General features: G+C 44.2%; 2 protein-coding genes across 2 annotated transcripts in view; one reads left to right on the top strand and one right to left on the bottom strand.

Annotated features, from left to right (window-relative positions):
* Nucleotides 1-20,551, bottom strand: part of LOC141121985 (uncharacterized) — a 641,331-nt gene that overhangs the window by 111,962 nt on the left and 508,818 nt on the right. The window contains 1 exon segment of the mRNA XM_073611770.1: nucleotides 18,740-19,585. Within this exon segment, the coding sequence (XP_073467871.1) occupies nucleotides 18,740-19,585 (846 nt within the window).
* Nucleotides 1-20,551, top strand: part of LOC141121983 (uncharacterized) — a 289,647-nt gene that overhangs the window by 234,155 nt on the left and 34,941 nt on the right. The window lies entirely within an intron of this gene.

Below are 20,551 nucleotides of genomic sequence, written 5' to 3'. Positions count from 1 at the left end.
TTGGCCCGAAAGTTATCCAGTAAAATCGGCTACAGCTAAAGCCACAGCTAAGAAACTGATCACTGAGTTAATACCTAGGTTTGGTCTTCCTGAAACCATAGAATCAGATAGGGGGACACACTTTACAGGAGAAATCATGCAGAATGTGATGACCATGTTAGGGGTTCAACAAAGTTTTCACACCCCTTACCACCCACAGAGTTCAGGATCAGTGGAGAGAGTAAATGGGACAATAAAGTTAAAAATACAAAAAGCCATGCAAGAGTTAAACAAGCCTTGGCCAGAATGCCTGCCTCTGGCTTTGTTCTCTATAAGGTACACTCCAACAGGAAAAACAGGATTGTCCCCATATGAGATACTTTTTGGTAGTGCACCTAGATTAGGTCTATACTTTCCACAGAGTATGCAATTGCAATGTGATAGTTTGACTGCATATGTAATACAATTACAACAACGTCTAACTAAGATCCACAAAAGTGTGTATTCTTCTCTTCCAGACCCTAATTCAATAGCAGGTACACATACTCTGCTACCAGGGGATTATGTATATGTAAAGAAACACACCAGAAAGACATTGGAGCCAAGGTTTGAAGGTCCTTATCAAGTGCTTCTGACCACAGCCACTTCAGTAAAGCTGGAAGGAAAACCTACCTGGATACACGCATCACACTGCAAGAAACAACCCGAGAAAACAACATGATGAAATATCTACTTACATATTTTCTGTTGAAAATTGTTGTTTTACAAATATATGCATGGACTCCTGGTATTAATGTACTTGAGGTAGAAGAAACAATGACTTTTGATTGGAGTATAGATGATCCTAAAGTAGCAAATGTTTCAGGATATGAGATAAATAAGGATTATACTGTGGGTAATTATACTGTTAAAGGACATAGGCAACCGTTTCATGTAGATGTAGGTATAGTATGGATACAAGCAGACCCCCTCTCAGAAGTAACCGTAACTTTCCAGTGGAATGATAATATGGGTTTTCCTTTTAACAATAGTAAAAATCATAGGTGCCATAAAATATCCCTTTCACAGACGTGGAAACAAGCCCGGGAACGGGTGATAGGACAAATGTACCAAATATTAGTCCATAAAGCAGGGGGAGAAAATATATCAGAAGGGATGTTTAATCTGACAGGTATTACCGTTAATCAATCCAGTACTTTCCTCTGTGCCTCTTGGTGGAGGGAAGAGAGAAATGATGGGTGGTATTGGAGTGCAGAGGCCTATGGATTTCACATACAAATGGAGGAAGAAGTAACGCCAATAATTGAATCTTCCATATTAACACCCGTACCAAACACTTGCATAAATGTATCAACATCACAACAGAAAACAAAAATAAAATTCAATATCACCTTTCCCTCTATACCGGAGTGTAGGTATAAACGAGAATGGTACGACACACTATTGGGACTGACAGGTACAGGGATGGGAATTTTAAACTCGGTCGAGATAGAAGAAATGAACAACAGATGGAAGCATGCAGGGGGACACATAGCTGACAGCAAATGGTTACCCACCACTTTTGAAACCCAACTGCAAGAAATACCCCTATTACAATTTTTGGGAGGGTTAATAAATCACACTATAGGAGCAGAGCTCCAGCTGTGGAATCAAAGTCAACAGTTTGTAAATTTCACACAGTGCTCTTTTAACCTCTTATCCTATCATATACAAATAAATAGGGCCAGGACTGAACTACAGTTGGGAAATTATCATACCTGGATGAAATATTTTAAGGGTCTAACTGACGATGGTGTATGGTTCCAAGTAAAAGGGGATAAGATAGAATGTGAGGAGAAATGGTGTGTAGGAAGGTTCGAAGCATATCAGGTAGCAGATGTAATGGAAATGTGTAAAATAGTGGTCATGCCACTAGTAATTAAAGACGAGTTTTGGTATCCAGAAATGTATGGGAAATATGTAGATAAAGGAAACAGAACCCATGATTTAACTCTATGTGAAGGAACCAATAAGGGAATGGTATGTGGCAGAAGTTCCCCAGTATATGAACCTTGCTTGTTAAAATACCAAACTAGCATATGCAAAATGCAAAGAACACCGATAAATGTGAACAATAGATTCATAGAAATAGGACCCCAACATATTTGTATCATTACTAATGACAACCGCACCATGTTAGCGTTAAATAGATCGGCGCCGTTTGCGGGATGTATAAAAAAGATTAAAATATTACAATGGGGTAACGACACCTATCTTTTTGAACCAGACGCCGATAAGGTATTCTCTTCAGTTTATGAGGTACATAATCTCACTGACACTACACCCTTTATAATTTCTTTAGGCCCACTAAAACAGGTTTTGGAACAATCAGAGTTGTTAAGACAACACATAGAAACACTAGAACATACCCTACAAAATAACCTTGTATCCGCAATTATTGACATAGGTAGACTAGTGCATCTTTCCTCACAGATACAACAGGATACTGCACCACATTGGTGGGATATATTTAGTGGAATGTCCTCTACAGCAACCAATACCTTTCACTGGTTGTTAAGTCCAATGGTAATTATTATTCTAATATTAATATCACTTACAATCACGAATATATGTGTATACAGGAAAATAAATAGGAAAATTAGGAGAATAGACAGGGCATACCGATAAATGTGTATTGACATCACCCTACTCCTATAAAACTCCTCTTCTTGAATTTTAAGATGTTGGTAATACCTAGGGGGATGGGTTCTACCCCTCTGACAACTCGCGGTCAGGGAAAGGTCTCTGGGGAAAAACTGACTAGAACTTATTCATGAGGACCCAGGGGGAAGGAGAGGATGATGTCAAAGGGGGAAATTGATAAGGTCAGGGATTTAATTTAGAGTTCTCACTTAATATAATGCCTACGTGTAATCTGTTATGAATGTAACTTTTTGACTGTTGAACTCAATTGAAGCTGCTTTTGTTTTCTTGTAACTGTATTGCCATGGTGTTGAAGCTTGTGTTCGTAGCCCAGGTGACTCCTGTTGTTGTTTACCCTTGCCCTTTGTGGGGGGGGCTGTGCTGTTTGTATAATTGCCTATAAAAGGCCTTTGAAAGAAGTAAAGAGCAGGAGCCCATTATGCTCAGAACTTTGATACAGACATACCTGACTCTGTGTCTTAATTCCTATATGAAGCAATAATTTGACAAAGCAATATAAACTTAAAGCAACTTATTTAAAAGTTGAACCTAACACTGTCCCTATTGTCTTCCTGTTGGAGCACACGCTTCATGGAATAATGGACAGGGCACTTGAGGCAGTCAGTGTGAGGAAATGAGGACTTCCTTACCTCTCAAGGCCCCCTTTATCCAGATATTATTCCTGCAGGCCTGCCAAACACACAGGAAGAAGAGTAGGAGGAGGATTGTGTCAGCATGGACATGGAGAATAACACTCAGCAGCAGTCTTCAAGGGATGGTTTTCAGTCCCCAGAAACACAAGGATTTGTACATGGCTGGGAGGAGGTTGTTACAGATCATGTGATCCTTAGTGACCCAGAGGACTCAGAATCGAATGCCTCTGCAAACTTTCACAGTCTGCAGAATCAGGGAGGCCATGCAGCGTAAGGACCCTAGGATTTGTGGTATCAAAGAGAAGGAATCATTACTGGCTGGCAATCGTTCTTGATCCACGTTACAAGGGTAAGGTTGCAGAACTCATCTTGCCTTCGCAGAGGGAGCAGAGAATAAAACATCTTCAGGAGGCCTTGAAGAAAGGTTTGTGCAATGCATTTCCAGACCCTGTGAGGTTACAATTTCCTGGTGCTGGACAACGTGTTGCTGAGGCTTCTGTCAGGTCACCTGAGGCCAGGTGACAGATGCACACCGTTGGGGTCAGGAGTGCACCGCAAAGGTGGTGGACCTTACGGCTGACTGCTGCGGATGGGAGTCTAGGTGGTTAAGGGAGGCAGGTCCGCTGGAACACCAACACGGATCCCACAGGAGCTAGAGCGTAAGATTCCCCAGGGCACGGAGTCTAAAAGCCAGCAGGTTTTCACCAGAGCCTCTAGTCGTGAGGATGGACTGGGCTGCAACTGGCTCCAGGTCGCGATCCCCAGGGTCTCCGAGCTCACGCCCACAGTAGGCTACAGGAGGACAGAGATAGTAAGGGAATAAGCCAAAGGTCGGGGCGACTAGCAGACAAGGATAAACATAGAACACCCCAAACATGTCAGGGTCACAAGCAGGCAGGGATAGTCGAGAACAAGCCAAGATCGGTAACTGGAATCAGATGTAGAAGACACAGCAAGATGCACACGGAAGCTAAACACACAAAAGTTGATCAGCAAGGCAGGCTTGCAGTGCACAGGTTAATATAAAGTTCCCTGATAGGGGCTGGGGTGGATCCATGTTTTGAGGAGAGATTATTTAAATAGCCAGGTGAGATTTGCTGGCCTCTAAAGGTGAACACATGGAGGAGAGGTAAGCTGACAGACAAAGATTACTAAATAACCATGACAGCTTCATTCAGTCAGAGGAAGAGCAGTGGAGAAGGTGGCCGGCTGACCGATGCCTTTAGACAATTTTTCAGTCCTCAGCGCCAAGGTCTGATCGGTTCAAGCAACCATTGCCAGCGTCTGCATTACATGGTGCAGGAATATCTAGGGGCAAGAGCAGACTTGGAGACCTTTCCAACAGACCATCCACTGGGTTACTGGGTCTTGAGGATGGACCACTGGCCAGAACTAGCTCAATATGTAATTGATCTACTGGCCTGTCCTGCATCCAGAGTTCTTTCTGAATGAACTCTCAGTGCTGCTTGAGGATTTGTAACAGATCATAGAGTGCGCCTGTCCACAGACTCCCTTGATAGGCTCACATTTATAAAAATGAATCAGTCTTGGATCAGCAGCAGCTATCAAGCACCTGATGCTGATGTAACTGATTGATTTTTCTATAGATGTGGGATCCCTTGAAGACTGCCTATGCTGAGTGACTATCCCATTCCTCCTCAATCTTGATGATGCTACAGTACCTGACCGCGAGATTGTGTTTCCAGCGCAATACCATCATGCTGGTTCTCGACGACAGGGTACTGTGCATGTTGCACTGGCTGTTTTTTCCCCCAGGGGCATACCAAGCCCTTAGGTCTGGTATGGATTGTAAGGGGAACCCCCTACGCCAGAAAATCGGCATGGGGTCCCCCAAAAATCCATACCAGACCCTTATCCGAGCACGCAGCCCAGCCGGCCAGGAAAGGGGGTGAGGACGAGCGAGCGGCCCCTCCCCCCTCCTGAGTCGTACCAGGCCGCATGCCCTCAACATGGGGGGAGTGGGTGCCTTGTCCCTATGTTGATGAGGATAAGGGCCTCTTCCCGACAACCCTGGCCGTTGGTTGTCAGGGTCTGCGGGCGGGGGGCTTAGCGGAATCCGGGAGCCCCCTTTAATAAGGGGGCCCCCAGATCCCGGCCCCCCACTCTGTGTGAATGAATATGGGGTACATGGTACCCCTACCCATTCACCTAGGGAAAAGTGTCAATAAAAAAAAACACAGTACACAGTTTTAAGAGTAATTTATTAGGCAGCTCCGGGGTCTTCTTCCGACTTCAGTGGGGTTTCTTCCGACGTCTCCGCCTCTTCTCCCAGGCCCCTCCACTATCTTCTTCCAGCTCTTTTGCCAGCGAGGGGCCCTGTCTGCTGCCGCTGTCTTGTCGCCGCTGTCTTGTCACTGCTGTCTCGTCACTTCTTCTCTTTTTCCGATGTTGACACGACGCTCCCTCTGGCTGGAATGCTTTGTGCGAGCTGCGGAGCCATTTATATAGGCGGTGACCCCGCCCCCTTGTGACGTAACGGTCCCAGCATGCGCAGGGACTCTGGCGTCATAAGGGGGTGTGACTCCAGAGTCCCTGCGCAAGCTGGGACCGTGACGTCACAAGGGGGCGGGGTCACCGCCTATATAAATGGCTCCGCAGCTCGCACAAAGCATTACAGCCGGAGAGAGCGTTGTGTCAACATCGGAAGAAGAGAAGAAGCGACGAGACAGCGGTGGCAAGAAAGGAAAACAAAGTTTTCCTTTCCCGATGAGTGAGCCATCTCGGCACTGGCTCCCGCGATGGGGCTCGCAGGTGTCAAATCTCGCTGAGAAATGCGGCAAGATTGACACAATATCGCGGTCACCTACTGTAGCTTCCAACAATATTTTTAGTTTAGGGCACCACCACCACTGCCTAAGGCCCAATTTTCTGTCCCTGTTTACCAGGGCCATGTAATTACAATTTCTAATCTAATATTTCACAGCAGGGCCTGTTCCTGCACCCAACAAGAGTATCTGTGAGGGGTTACAGTGTTGTAGCACCACCACTAAAGGCCCAATTTTTTCTGCCCCTGTTTAACAGAGGTATGTAATTACAATTCTTGATATAATATTTCATAGCAGGGCCCATTCCTGCACCCACCAAGAGTAAATGTGGGGGCTTACAGTGTTGTGGGGGTACCACCAGTCCACCACCACCAAAGGCCCAATTTTTCTGCCCTTGTCCCAGCAGCAGAAAAAAAGGACAAGCGTGTCCCACGGCCACCTGCAGAAGATGCACCATGTCCATGACCAGCACTGTGGACTGTAGACACAGGGCCTGCTTGCCCTCTTTTAGTGGTCTGTGAGCGTCTGCCTCTCCTCGGTGGCCTTCCGAACATGATGGGGATTTTGTTTTGCAACATCACCCTACACTGTATTGTGTACTGTGTACACCACCAGAAAAGTAGTAGCAACTGCACTAGGGGTGCATGGTAATGTGTACACCACCAGAAGTCTAAAAGCAACTATGGTTGCACTGTATGTATTGTGTACTGTTTACACCACCAGAAAAGTAGTAGCAACTGCTAGGGGTGCATGGTATTGTGTACACCACCAGAAGTCTAATAGCAACTATGGGTGCACTGTATGTATTGTGTACTGTGTACAGCACCAGAAAAGTAGTAGCAACTGCACTATGGGTGCACGTTACTGTGTACACCAACAGAAGTGTAATAACAACTATGGGTGTACTGTATTGTGTACACCACCAGAAAAGTAGTAGCAACTGCACTATAGGTGCACAGTATTGTGTACACCACCAGAAGTCTAATAGCAACTATGGGTGCACTGTATGTATTGTGTACTGTGTACACCACCAGAAAAGTAGTAGCAACTGCACTAGGGGTGCACAGTACTGTGTACACCGCCTGAGGTATATTAGAAACAGTACACCAGAAATGGCCTGCAGTGAGATATAGCTAAACTGTATGCAGTGGATATATATATAGACTGTAATGGAAATTTGTACGTTCTGTAAATAATTGTATTCTATTTTGTATGTATTGCACACTGCCCTCACTGTGCACACAGCACTAATAATGTTTTCAGTACATGTTTACATTCTTTCCAGTCCTGGTTAGAATTAGCCTGCCTATGTAACGCCCCCTGTTACCATAAACATACAATTGTAATATTAATGTGATACCTACGTAATCATGTGTATAAAAACCTTCAATTTGGAAAGATGCTGAGCGTATCTTTTGTGTCTGTTCCCTACTGCAGTAGTTATTATTAATTTGGAACCACTAATCAATATGAGGATAGGAGTTGCCTATCATCAATTTAACTGAGTCAGCATGGCGAGCCAGCCAGGAGGGGATTCCAGGTGACCCCGAGTATCCGAAACGAGGAATTTGAGACGATCCGGGAATTTCTGATAATCAGCCGGCTAAGGTAAGCCTTTTGCTTACATTTGAGTTATCAGACTTCCTTGATCGGTAAGGCGTTTTTGGGACAAAGGGTACCTATTTTACTCCCCTTAATCGAACTGTATTGATTGGTGGTTATATGTTATGTTGTCCCTGTCTATTGTCCATCGGAGTGTTATAGATAAGAAAGGGAAGAATAGTGCTGTTCACAGGTATATATAGTACATCTGCTAGATAAAGTAGTTTAGAGGCAAGAGGGTATAGGCACACGTAGAGAAGATTGGCCAGTCATTATGGGCATTGAATTAAGTAAGGGAATGAAGGGTAAGAGACCCTCAAAAATGCCCAGCGCAAGAGCAGCGCTATATATGAACCGAAGGTGCGGTTCCGCCTATACTGAGCCCCTAGATTAATGGTTAAAGTGGACAGGGATCCACAATGGGTAACTGGGTTACCACCAAGGTCCACAGGGACTAAGAATCATGCAGAGTAAACAGCTAGAGAAACAGCTATCAATGTGAGCAGGATGGATCAAGGGTGACATTAACACTAGACAGAAAGGGACATTTTCATGTTAAGTTGTGGGATGAATTTGGGGTCAGGCACTACAACTAGTAAAGTCAAAGCAAAGAAATGAGGATTAAAACAGAATACTTTATATGTTGTCAGAGAGGGAAGATGGGATGAGCACTCTGGCTGCCCGTCTGATCTTAGAAGCTAGATATAAAAGATATCTGAACAAAATAAGGAAAGCAGAATTTAGGCAGGGAAATATTAATGAGTTAAAAAAAAGTGAGAGAATGATATGCATGTGTTGTGTACAAATGGGAAAAATGTAAGTGATTTTAGAGAGATATTGGTGTATGTGTATGTGAATGCTGGGACCTTTAGTTCTATTGCTTGTGTCTGTCATGTATGCAGATGTACCCCCCCTCCTTTGTGCTCTCCTGAAAGAATGTGGCTGAGATGAGAGATCAGTGATAAGCTGGAAGGACACCATGCCAATTCCAGTTTTTTAGACAGGCGCAGTGCTTGCGCAGTATGAACGACTAGGATCCGCCGAAAATAGCCGAAGCTCAAAAACTTCAATCAGCTGTACACGGCGCCTGCGCACTGAGTCCAGGTTCAAGCCCCACCATCCAAGTGGACCTAGAGGGAGAATAAAAAGTGCCGAGCAAAGCGAGGCCGTGCCCGAAGCATGGCGAGCAAAGCAAGCCCGCGAGGTGCCCTCTTACAGGCGCCGTGTACAGCTGATTTCTATTCTATTCGGCTTCGGCTATTTCCGCCAGCTCCTACTGAGCAAACGCTGCGCCTGCGCAGCAGGGGGGGTCCTTATCCGCCGAGGGGAACTTTCTCAGCAGAACACCGTGTTAATGAATCTAATGGTAAACAATGTGATCACAATTATTTTGAATCTGTTTTCCAGACATGGTAAAATGAAGGTTACATTTAACCGTGTATTACACAAGTTGAATATCCTTTGATAGTGGAAACAGTGCATTTAAAAAAGGGAAATTAAGTAATAATTAAGTAATAATGAGTATTCATTTCTAATATGAGTTTAACAATTTTATTAATAATATAGATATATTGAAACTGGTTTAGACAACCTTTGGTTGTAAATGAAATCCAGGTTATTGGGGAAATTTGTAATTAATGGGATTAGTTTAGATTAAGATAACAATTTTGTAATTTTACATTTATTCAATAAGCCCCTGCAGCCAGTTGTTTTATAGTTTTTGATGCTTTCTGGTCCATCATACAGATTGTTGGTCCTTTTTGTTTTTATTTATTTTTATTTTTGAAATCCAAAGCAGAATGTGTGGATTGTGAAATGATGTGCCCCTTTTCCTTGTAAGTACAGTGGTATAAGCAGAAGAATATTTTGGATTTATGGACATCTCTCCATGACCGCAGGGTATTGTTATCATTTATTATAATATTGCCAGGAAAAAGTTATCTTTTGAAACATGAAACTGGAGTTCTTACACAAACAGCGTGATAGAAAACAAGCCATTGTAATATATTTATGCAAGCTGGACCAATTAATGGAGGGTTCATCCAGATATATCAGAGCTGCAGCTTTTATGCAAAGGTGCTATTAGACAAAGTTAGATATTGTTTTGGTCAAACATTTAATTTTTAATGGGCCGACATTCTGCGCAGCAAATATACAGCTAACTAAATGTTTGTCTAATGAAAGGTTTAAAATATGAGTTTGTTTATGTACAAATCCAACAATGAAAAATGCGTACATTTGAATCCAACTACCTTATTGCCTCTATTGGAGGAGGCTGGAGACAAAGGAAACCACATGTGTTACATTGATGACGTAGGAATCAGCTGCTGTAAACCCGGTGCAGGACACACTCCCTGAAGACCCAAATAATAGGATTTTTTATAACAGCTTACCTGTAAAATCCTTTTCTTTCGATGGACATCACAGGACACAGAGCCACAGTAATTACTGATGGGTTATATAGGTATCACTGGTGATTGGACACTGGCACACCCTATTCAGGAAGTTCAACCCCCTATATAATCCCTCCCCTTACAGGGATACCTCAGTTTTGTAGCAAAGCAATATAAGTGTATTAAAAGAGGGGCGGGACCTCTGTGTCCCATGATGTCCATCGAAAAAAAGGATTTTACAGGTAAGCTGTTATAAAAAATCTGATTTTCTTTCTCGAACATCACGGGACACAGAGCCACAGTAATAACTGATGGGATGTCCCAAAGCAATGCCAACTGAGGGGGGGAATGACAACCAAGTAGGGTGCAATCAGACCTGAGGACCTTGTACCGCTGTCTGCAGCACACTACGCCCAAAGGCGATATCCTCATGCTTTCTCACATCCACCTGATAGAATCTGGTGAATGTATGAACTGAAGACCAGGTTGCGGCCTTGCAGATCTGAGCCATAGAGGCCTGGTGATGCACTGCCCAAGAAGCACTAATAGCCCTTGTGGAATGTGCCTTGATCTGAAATCTTCTGTTTCAAACCATACGCCTGAATAATCAATTGTCGAATCCATTTAGAAATGGTAGCTTTTGACGCTGCCTGTCCTCTACTGGGACCCTCTGGCAGCACGAACAAAATGCCTGTTTTGTGAATCTGAGCAGTTGCTTCCAGATAGGCCTTGACTGCTCTTACTACATCCAAAGAATGTAGCTTTTCTTTCATCCGAAGAACAGGGATCTGGAAAAAAGGAGGGCAGAACAATGTCTTGGTTTAGATGAAAATCTGAAACCACCTTCGGTAAAAAACTAGGATGAGGGCGCAGTACCACTCTATCCTTGTGTACAATCAAATAAGGCTCTTTACAAGAAAGAGCTGCTAATTCTGATACTCTTCTAGCAGAAGAGATGGCTACCAGAAAAATTAGTTTCTTTGTCAGCAAGATTAAAGGAATATGACGTATTGGTTCAAAAGGCTGTTTCTGTAACACCGACAGAACCAAGTTCAAGTCCCCGGGGTTTAGGGGCGCCTAAACCGGAGGATTAAGACGCATCCCTACCTGCATAAAGTTTTCGGACCAAAGAATACGAAGCAAGTGGCCGTTGAAACAATACTGATAAGGCCGAGACCTGGCCCTTGATGATACTCAAGGCCAGCTTCATCTCTAATCCTAATTGTAGAAATTTAAGAATTCTATCACATATTTTCTAGGATGCCAACCCCTGGATTCACACCAGGATACATAAGCTTTCCAGACTCTATGATAAATCAATCTGGAAGCTGGCTTCCTTGCATTGATCAAGGTAGATATCACAGGACCTGAAAGCCCACGACTCTTCAGAACGTGGGTCTCAATAGCCAAACCGTCAAATTTAGCGTTTGTAAGGCAGGATGGAACACTGGGCCTTGAGATAACAGGTCTGGGCGTACCGGTAGGGTCCACGGGGAACCTACCGTCATCCTTACTATTTCTGCATACCAAGTCCTTCTGGGCCAAGCGGGGGCCACCAGAAGTACTGACTTCCTTTCCTGCCTGATCCTGTGAAGGAGTCGTGGCAGTAGCAGAATAGGCGGGAATACATAAATCAGTGAGAACCGATGCCACGGATTCACCAACGCATCCGTCCCACATGCAAGAGGATCCCGTGTCCTTTCCACAAATCTGTCTATCGTTTTGTTGAATCTGGAAGCAAAGAGATCTACATCTGGAACCCCCCATCTTTGGCATATGGCCCAAAAGATGTCGGGATGCAGAGACCATTCCTCTGGGAGTAACTGCTGGCAACTTAGATAGTCCACCTGCCAGTTCTCTATCCCTGGAATGAAAACTGCCGATATGCATGGCACATGCATCTCTGCCCAGACTAAGATCTGGTTCACCTCTTTTTGAGCAGCTCGGCTCCGGGTGCCTCCCTGATGATTGACATAAGCCACTGCTGTGGCATTGTCGGACTGAATCCTGACAGGGCAACACTGTAGCCTGATAGTCCAGGCCTTTAGAGCTAGATATACCGCCCGGATCTCCAGAATGTTGACGGGTAAAGTCCTCTCGGTCTTGGACCATAGCCCCTGGATCGCAGACTGTTCCAGAACTGCTCCCCAATGCGACAGACTGGCATCTGTTGTTACCACCGTCCAGGTAACCGGTAGAAAGGATTTCCCCTTCTGCAGGTTTTTGGGTATGAGCCACCATTTGAGGCTCTGATGCACCGCATGAAATAGGTGCTTTAGAAAGTCTAATGCCTGAACCTTCTTGTTCCAGGCCGACAGAATACTGTGTTGCAGTAGTCTTGAATGGAACTGAGCTAGGGAACTGCTTCGAATGAAGACACTATCTTTCCTAGCAGCCTCATACAAAGGCAGACAGAAGGACCCTTCTTGGCCCTGACTGCCAGAATCAGCTCCCTTAAGGCAGTGATCTTTGCCTGAGGTAGAAATACTTTCTCCTGGCTTGTATCTATGATCAGACCCAAATACTCCAGTCTTCTTACTGGTTTTAGAAAAATTTTTCTAGGTTGAGGATCCAACCTAGGTGTTCCAGATACTTGACTGTGGTCCTCAAGTTCCCATTCAAGGAGGCTACCGACCGGTCTATAAGGAGCAGGTCGTCTAGGTATGCTATGACAGCTATACCCTGAGCCCTTAATCTTTGTGAACACTCGAGGTGCAGTGGCTATCCCGAAGGGCAGAGCCACAAACTGGAAATGTCGCCCTCCTACCTCGAAGCGCAGAAACTTCTGATGAGCAGGAAAAATGGGCACATGTAGATATGCATCTCTGATGTCTATCGATGCCAAAAATTCTCCTCCCTGCAGGATGGAGACTACTGTCCGAATTGATTCCATGCGGAAGGACTGAATCCTTAGGAATCGATTCAGATCTCTTAAATCCAGAATGGGTCTGACATCCCCATTTGGTTTTTGGACCGTAAAAAGGTTGGAATAGAAGCCCAATCCTTGATCCCTTGTGGGAACCACCATAATGACCTCTTGCGACAAAAGTCGCTCTAACGCTAGAAGGAGCGACTGCTTCTTCTCTGGGTCTCTGGGAACACTTGAGCTGAGGAAACGAGGAGAGGGAAATTTTTGGAACTCCAGCCTGTACCCTAAGGTTACCGTGGAGATTACCCATCTGTCCTGGAAGTCCTCCTGCCAGAGCTTTGAGAACTGTAGCAGTCTTCCCCCCACTCGAGCGAGTGGGGGCACCCCCTCATGCAGAGGTCTTAGTGTTTTGCCTAGTAGGCTTCTTCCCCCAGGACTTCTTTTGTCCCAGGGGTTGACTCTTGTTTCTTGACCCAGAAGGAGGAGGCCGTCGTGACTGCCTGGAGGCTGATGCCCCTGGCGCTGGGGAAAGAGTCTGTTTGAAAGAGGGACGCTTACTCTTCTTCATAACAGGTAAGAGAGTGCTTTTCCCACAAGAGATTCTCTTGATATAGTTATCCAAGCCTTCTCCAAACAACCTTGCACCACGAAAAGGAAACCCAGCCAACAGCTTCTTACTTGGTGCTTCGGCTGACCAATTTTTCAACCATAAGATTCTACGCATATGCACCAACCCAAGTGAAAGACGAGAGGTTTGCATGATAGAATCTCTGATGGCGTCAACAACATAACATAAGGCCGCTGAAAGGTTAGCGAAGCCCTGGGCCTGCTGTTCAGGTAGAACTTTGATGACCTGCTTAACATGGTCTCTTAAGTATTGACAGACTCCAATCGCTGCTACTGCAGGTTGAGCCACTGAACCTGCTAAGGAAAAAACATCCTTCAATAAGGATTCCATCTTTTTATCCACAGGATCCCTGAGCATCTGAGCGTTGTCTACAGGACAACTCAGACTATTATTTATAGAGGAAATGGCTGCATCAATGGCCGGTATTCCCCACATCTTAAAGAATTTTTCTTCCATAGGATAAAGTGCTGAAAACTTTTTCGGCAGAAGAAAACGCTTATCTGGGTGATCCCACTCAGAATAAAGGAGCTTTTCAAGCAAATTATGAACAGGAAAAGCATGTGCTGTTTGAGAAGGTTTCAGCGACCCTAAAGAAGAAGAGGGTTCCTTAACTGATTCAGATAAGGGCAACTTAAATATGGAGCGGACCAATCCAGTAAGGATCTGTACTAAGACTTTCTCCTCTTGGGAAGTCGCAGAGGGTCCCTCTCCACCTGATTCCTCTGAAGAGGAATCATCCGTCCCATCCTGATCCTCTGAAAGGGATTCTTCTCCTTTATCCCAGGGCTCCTCTGTCTGAGGGTCTTGGGAAACAGAGGAAGGCCTAGTACGTTTTCTTCCACTGAGTGAAGATGTAATCATGGCCATTAATCTTTCCTCTAAACCATTAATGGTTGAGGAAAAAAACTCTTGTGCTATGTATACAGGGGCTGAAGTGCCAGAAGCAGGTACAGCCCCTGACCCCAACGGCTCTCCCTGGCCAGCCGTCCCTGGCCCCTCAGGGGGGGAGGATGCTGCAGGAAGGGGGTCCTCAGAACATGAATGAGATCCCCTAGAGCCTCTGGTTCTGGGGTTATTTGAACCTCTTCTACCCATAGTGCAAAGCAACAAGGTGGAGGTATCCAAAATGAACACTGACTGCTGAGCTATGTAGTCTGGCAAAAGCCTTGCTACCAAATGCCCAGTCTGCAGCCTAGGAGAATGCCTGTGTCCCACCTTACATGCGACCGTCAGCTGTGTCCCTCCAAAGGCTCAGAGCACCTGTAAAGTGTGCTTTAAATAGCCATGCTTCTGGCAATGTGAGCATGCTGACGCTGTGCTGACGCCCCCCCTTCGTTTTTTTGAAAAACATGCACTTCCCACGTGAGCCGACCCTCCCAGGACAAGCCTGGAGGAAGGCTGGGGGTGGAGGAGGAAAGTGAGAGGCCAGCAGTGATGGGGCCTGCACGTGCAATGGCGGATTGGCGGCGGTGACAGTGCGGTGTAAAACTGCCTTACAGCTCACCTGCGGCCTCCCCCTAGCCTGGGGGGGGGATATCCCAGAGGAGAAAACCCCCCGTCCCATCCTACCTGGAGCTTGTGCAGTGTTGAACGCTGAGACAGACATCAGCATGAGAAGGTATGTGCTCTTGGCAGCCCCCGGTGGTCACAATAGGCATAGCATGCATTTACCTTAAAGGAGAAAACCTACTAGAATTGGAAAAATCTGTGGAATCTCCTCTTACCTTATCCAGCCGCAGGGTTCTGTTTGTACAGACCCAATCTTCACCTCTCACGGTGGGCTCCGTTTGAAAAAAACGTCAGAGACTGGGGCCCCCTACGAATAGGGGGATCCTGCAGTTCTGGCCCTGTAAAGCACCCAGCCAGAAATAAGGTGTTAAAGACTCTTTTCTGATATGCGGGTCCAAGCTCTCTAAAAAGAGAAGCGTTACAGGTAAAACCTTGTTTCTTCGGACACGAGGCCCAGGTACCATCAATTCAGCCTAGAAAGGACACTTTGAATGGATCCGGTTCGCCTGGCTTGCCCCAGTATAGGATATAGGATATTCCCTTTGGAGCTTCAGCACAGGACATCTTTACACGTCCATCACCTAAGACACTGGCTAAAAAACTGAGGTATCCCTGTAAGGGGAGGGATTATATAGGGGGTTGAACTTCCTGATTAGGGTGTGACCAGTGTCCAATCACCTAGTGGTACCTACATAACCCATCAGTTAATACTGTGGCTCTGTGTCCCGTGATGTTCGAGAAAGAAATTACATTTTTTGTAGATTTGAGTATGCAGTTTATCACCCAGAAGGATACTCTGTATTTAGAGTCATTGGATCCTTTTTCCCCAACTCAAGAAGCAGAGCTCCATGTTTTATAAATATAAAAGCTATAAAAAGAATGTATATTTATATAGATAGTCGAGATATTGAGAGCTTTTAGTTCCATTTGAAGGGCCAGAAGTTTGTTTTTACTTCGGCAGGTAAATCAATCAAGCATGCCAAGTTAATTTGATTGGCTGTTTTCAGCCTTCCAGGTTCTTGCTGAGGTAGCCTTATTAACTTTAACACATGGAAGCAGACCAGGTGACTAAGGATGCTGCATTTACAGCCCCGGACACTTGATGGGTCTGTGCAACTCACAGATTCCACCATAGTTCTGGCCCAGTATAGCTGGGATTAATAATTCAACTTTAAGGACCCCAGAACGAGAAGAACAAGTGGTCCACAGGGGGCAACTTCTTATGAAACAGGACTTTGGAAAAGGTGATCATTTATATCTGCCAGCCACTCTTTCCCCTCCAGCTTGACACATGGACCGTGTCATCAGTCACAAGAAGTTATGGCTGCCTTAGTAAATGAGTGTGGGATAGAGCCAGGGTTCTCCACAGTTGTTTTTATAACATACCACTTCTTGTTTTACCTGTTACCAAAGGTGTTACCAAAAGCTGAACATCCCTTCTAGAGATTACAAAAAAGATATATCCAGATGCCCAAGTCAGGATCTTACAAGTATGCATTTTGTCTGTATGGACATGTTTTTTGGATGTCCAGTGGCAAATGCTACTGCAAAGGCCACAGTAAAAAGTGTTATCAGAAGTAGTTTGTAAGTACAGAGTGCAGAATCTACAGATAGTAACAAAGGAAATCATTTTTATAGGAGAGTCCTTACTAGAAGTTTTGAGGTTTTATTTTTACACCCCCTACTGTCTACAATGTAGTGGACAAAGTGGAGTAAGAAACTAGAAAACTTTTGCCTGAATGTTTTCTTATATTTTATCAGCCCCTAAGGGGGATGTTGGACTCTCTCCCTATGGGATTTGGTTTGGGAGTGTGTTACTCACTTGCTTATATTTTGTCTCAGCAGCTGAAGTCTTCCATTTGGATCTCACAGAGAATGTTGCTTATCTTTTAAGGTTTTTGACAAACTCATTTATGTGTTTTCTCCCCAATTCCAGATCCTAAAAGTTTGGAAGGATCTAAAACTAAAGCCAGGTGACTTGTGGATGGTTAAGAAACATTTATATATAAGGAATGTTTGTAGACTCAATACAGCATCTATTTCATGTACAAGTTATGCATACTTTGAAGGAAAAGTCACCTGGATCCACACCATACACTGCAAAAATTACTAAATTAAAGAAATCTCTGTGTTTTATTTGTTTACCTCTTGTGATCACAGTCTAGGGTACTATTTATTCAAATGCTTTAATTGTAAGGGATATATATATATATATATATATATATATATATATATATATATATATATATATATATATATATAAGTTTGTGATTTGAAAAGTAGTTTAGCCATGTTGAAGTCATATTTTGTCTTTTGTACGCCTTCCATTTTATGTAGAATTGTCTGTGTTTACATATTCTGATAAGTCAGCATGCCAACAAATAAGCTAGAAGGCTATTCTGGTCACAGGAGTGTACAGCCAGTACTCTGTAAATATGTCTTATCAATCATTTGTTTTTCACAATGAAAAGTCATTTTGTAATGAAAAAGTTGCTCAGCTATTATTTTCTCCACAATGGAGTTTTTGCCTCTTTGGCCAGGACTACCTCCACCAGTGGAGGTTCCAGGTTAAAGGTGATAGCAGGTATGATTAATGATCAAAATATTGATCAAGAGAGAGGAGACTGTAAAGGAAATTTGTAAGTTTTAAGAAAGGCCTGGATACTTTCCTAAATGTACATAATATAACTGGGTACTAACATTTATAGGTAAAGTTGATCCAGGGAAAATCTGATTGCCTCTTGGGGGATCCGGAAGGAATTTTTTCCCCTGCTGTAGCAAATTGGAGCATGCTCTGCTGGGGGGTTTTGCCTTCATCTGGATCAACAGGGTATATTGGATTGTACAGTATTTTTAATTTTATTTATTTATTGTTTTTAAGGTTGAACTTGTGTCTTTTTTCAACCTGACTAACTATGTAAGTTCTGTACATAATTGTATTCTATTTTATATGTATTGCACACTGCCCTCACAGCACTAATAATGTTTTCAGAATGTTTGCATTCTTTCAAGTTAGAATTAGTCTGCCTATGTTACGCCCCTTGTTACCATAAACGTACAATTGTAATATTGATGTGATACCTACATAATCATGTTTATAAAAACCTTCAATTGCATCATAATAAAGCAGAACAGTTATTTGGAAAGATGCTGAGCGTATCTTTTGTGTCTGTTCCCTACTGCAGTAGTTATTATTAATTTGGAACCACTAATCAATATGAGGATAGGGTACGGGGCAAAATCATTAGCTGGGACCTGCTGGCAAACTTGTCCTGCAGCCAATGACAGTGGAGGTTTCTGGGTGTGCGCATGAATGGGTGCGGACCTGGAAGTAAGCCATGAAATAAAAGTACAATACCAGACCTGTATGAGCCGCCCATCCATTGTATTTTTACAACACTACACATATGTCTTTGGTGATCTCTGATCTCCTTACATGCTGACGATCAGCCATGGAGTATATCTGAGGTGTATATCAGGGTGTGCTTCTTCCCCACATGAGAGCTGTGATGTCCAACAACATTCATATAGAAGACATTTCGCACACTCAAAGCACTAATACACCTCGAGGGTTGTGTGGGATCCCTGATGTACAGGAAGACAGGTCTTCACTGAGGAACAATTTCCTCACTCAGGACAGGAATACGGTTTCTTCCCCGTGTGATCTCTGATGTGTGTAAAGACTGGACTTTACTGAAAAACATTTCCCGCACTCAGGACAGGCATACGGCTTCTCCCCCGTGTGAGATTTCTGATGTCTGGAAAGATGGGACTTCTGTGAAAAACACTTCCCACACTCAGGACAGGAATGCGGCTTCTCCCCCGTGTGAGATCTCTGATGTGTGTAAATATGGGACTTCTGTGAAAAACATTTCCCGCACTCAGGACAGGCATACGGCTTCTCCCCCGTGTGAGATCTCTGATGTGTGTAAAGGGTGGACGTCTGTGAAAAACATTTCCCGCACTCAGGACAGGAATACGGCTTCTCCCCTGTGTGAGATCTCTGATGTGTGTCAAGAGTGGACTTCACTTGAAAACATTTCCCACACTCAAGACAGGTATACGGCTTCTCCCCTGTGTGAGATCTCTGATGTCTGTAAAGATGGGACTTCTGTGAAAAACATTTCCCGCACTCAGGACAGGAATACGGCTTCTCCCCCGTGTGAGATCTCTGATGTCTGTAAAGATGGGACTTCTGTGAAAAACATTTCCCGCACTCAGGACAAGAAAACGGCTTCTCCCCTGTGTGAGATCTCTGATGTGTGTAAAGATTGGTCTTCATTGAAAAACATTTCCCACACTCAGGACAGGAATACGGTTTCTCTCCTGTGTGAGATCTCTGATGTGTGGAAAGATCGGACTTCTGTGAAAAACATTTCCCGCACTCAGGACAGGAATACGGCTTCTCTCCTGTGTGAGATCTTTTATGCTCATTAAGCTTGGATTTAAAACGGAAACACATCCCGCACTCAGCACAGGAAAGTCTCTTCTCTGTTGGAAGGACGGCACCGTCCCTCACAGTCTGAGGTTCCTCAGGATAAGAGGAATACGATGGTCCATCTACACTGTGTGGTGCCGGATGGACATTTGAGGTAGTCGGGTTTTCTCCTGGACTATACTGTGTGATGTCCTCATCTTCTACTTTACAGTCTGGAGACAAAGTGAGACAATCCTCTGAGGTTTTCCTCATCTCCCGTCCATCTACTAAAATAGAAATAAAAAGATTATTACTAGACATGAGCAGATTGGTTCCTGCTGTGCTCCAATCAAATCATCAGATATAAAATGTCCAGCTGGTAGAAAATATGTGTAACAAAAGAGAATACATATTATGTGTATATATAGCAGTGGTTAGAGGGGAGAGAGCAGAAGTCAGGACTATGTAATGTACAACATAGAGTATATAGTGCAGGGGTCAGGAGTATGTAATGTACAACAGAGTATATAGTGCAGGGGTCAGGAGTATGTAATGTACAATATAAATTATACAGTGTAATGGTCAAGACTATATATTGGTATTCAGTGGAAGCTTAAATGTTTACATGAGACAAGTTGCAGAGGTCCCACACCGCTGCCTCCCTTCTCCTGAGACAGCACTCAGTGACTTGGGTCTGAGACTATACAGACATATTCCTCAGCCTGGCACAGCCAGAAAACAACAGAACAAGTAACCCTGGGGGGATTGTTCTGTCAGAGATCATGCTAGACCTGGGCATGGGGCAGAAGACCCAAAGCACATGCCCAAGGTGCCTAGGTAGAGCAACATTTATGGTGAAAATCAACCTTTTGCTGCCAGTTGAACCCCAGAATTTCCATAAATGCAGTCTAGATCCATAAATTGTGTCTGCAGCAAAGAGAAGGAAGATTATCACCCAGTCCCCGCCCTACTCTGGACCAATCAGTGAGCAGTATGGATGGAGTAATGTATTTAGTGTTAATGACCCACCTGT

This window comes from Aquarana catesbeiana, unplaced genomic scaffold, assembly GCF_042186555.1.
Source record: "Aquarana catesbeiana isolate 2022-GZ unplaced genomic scaffold, ASM4218655v1 unanchor236, whole genome shotgun sequence".
Lineage (NCBI taxonomy): Eukaryota > Metazoa > Chordata > Amphibia > Anura > Ranidae > Aquarana > Aquarana catesbeiana.
Note: the sequence above shows the minus strand (reverse complement) of the source record. Positions and strands in the feature narration are given on the sequence as shown.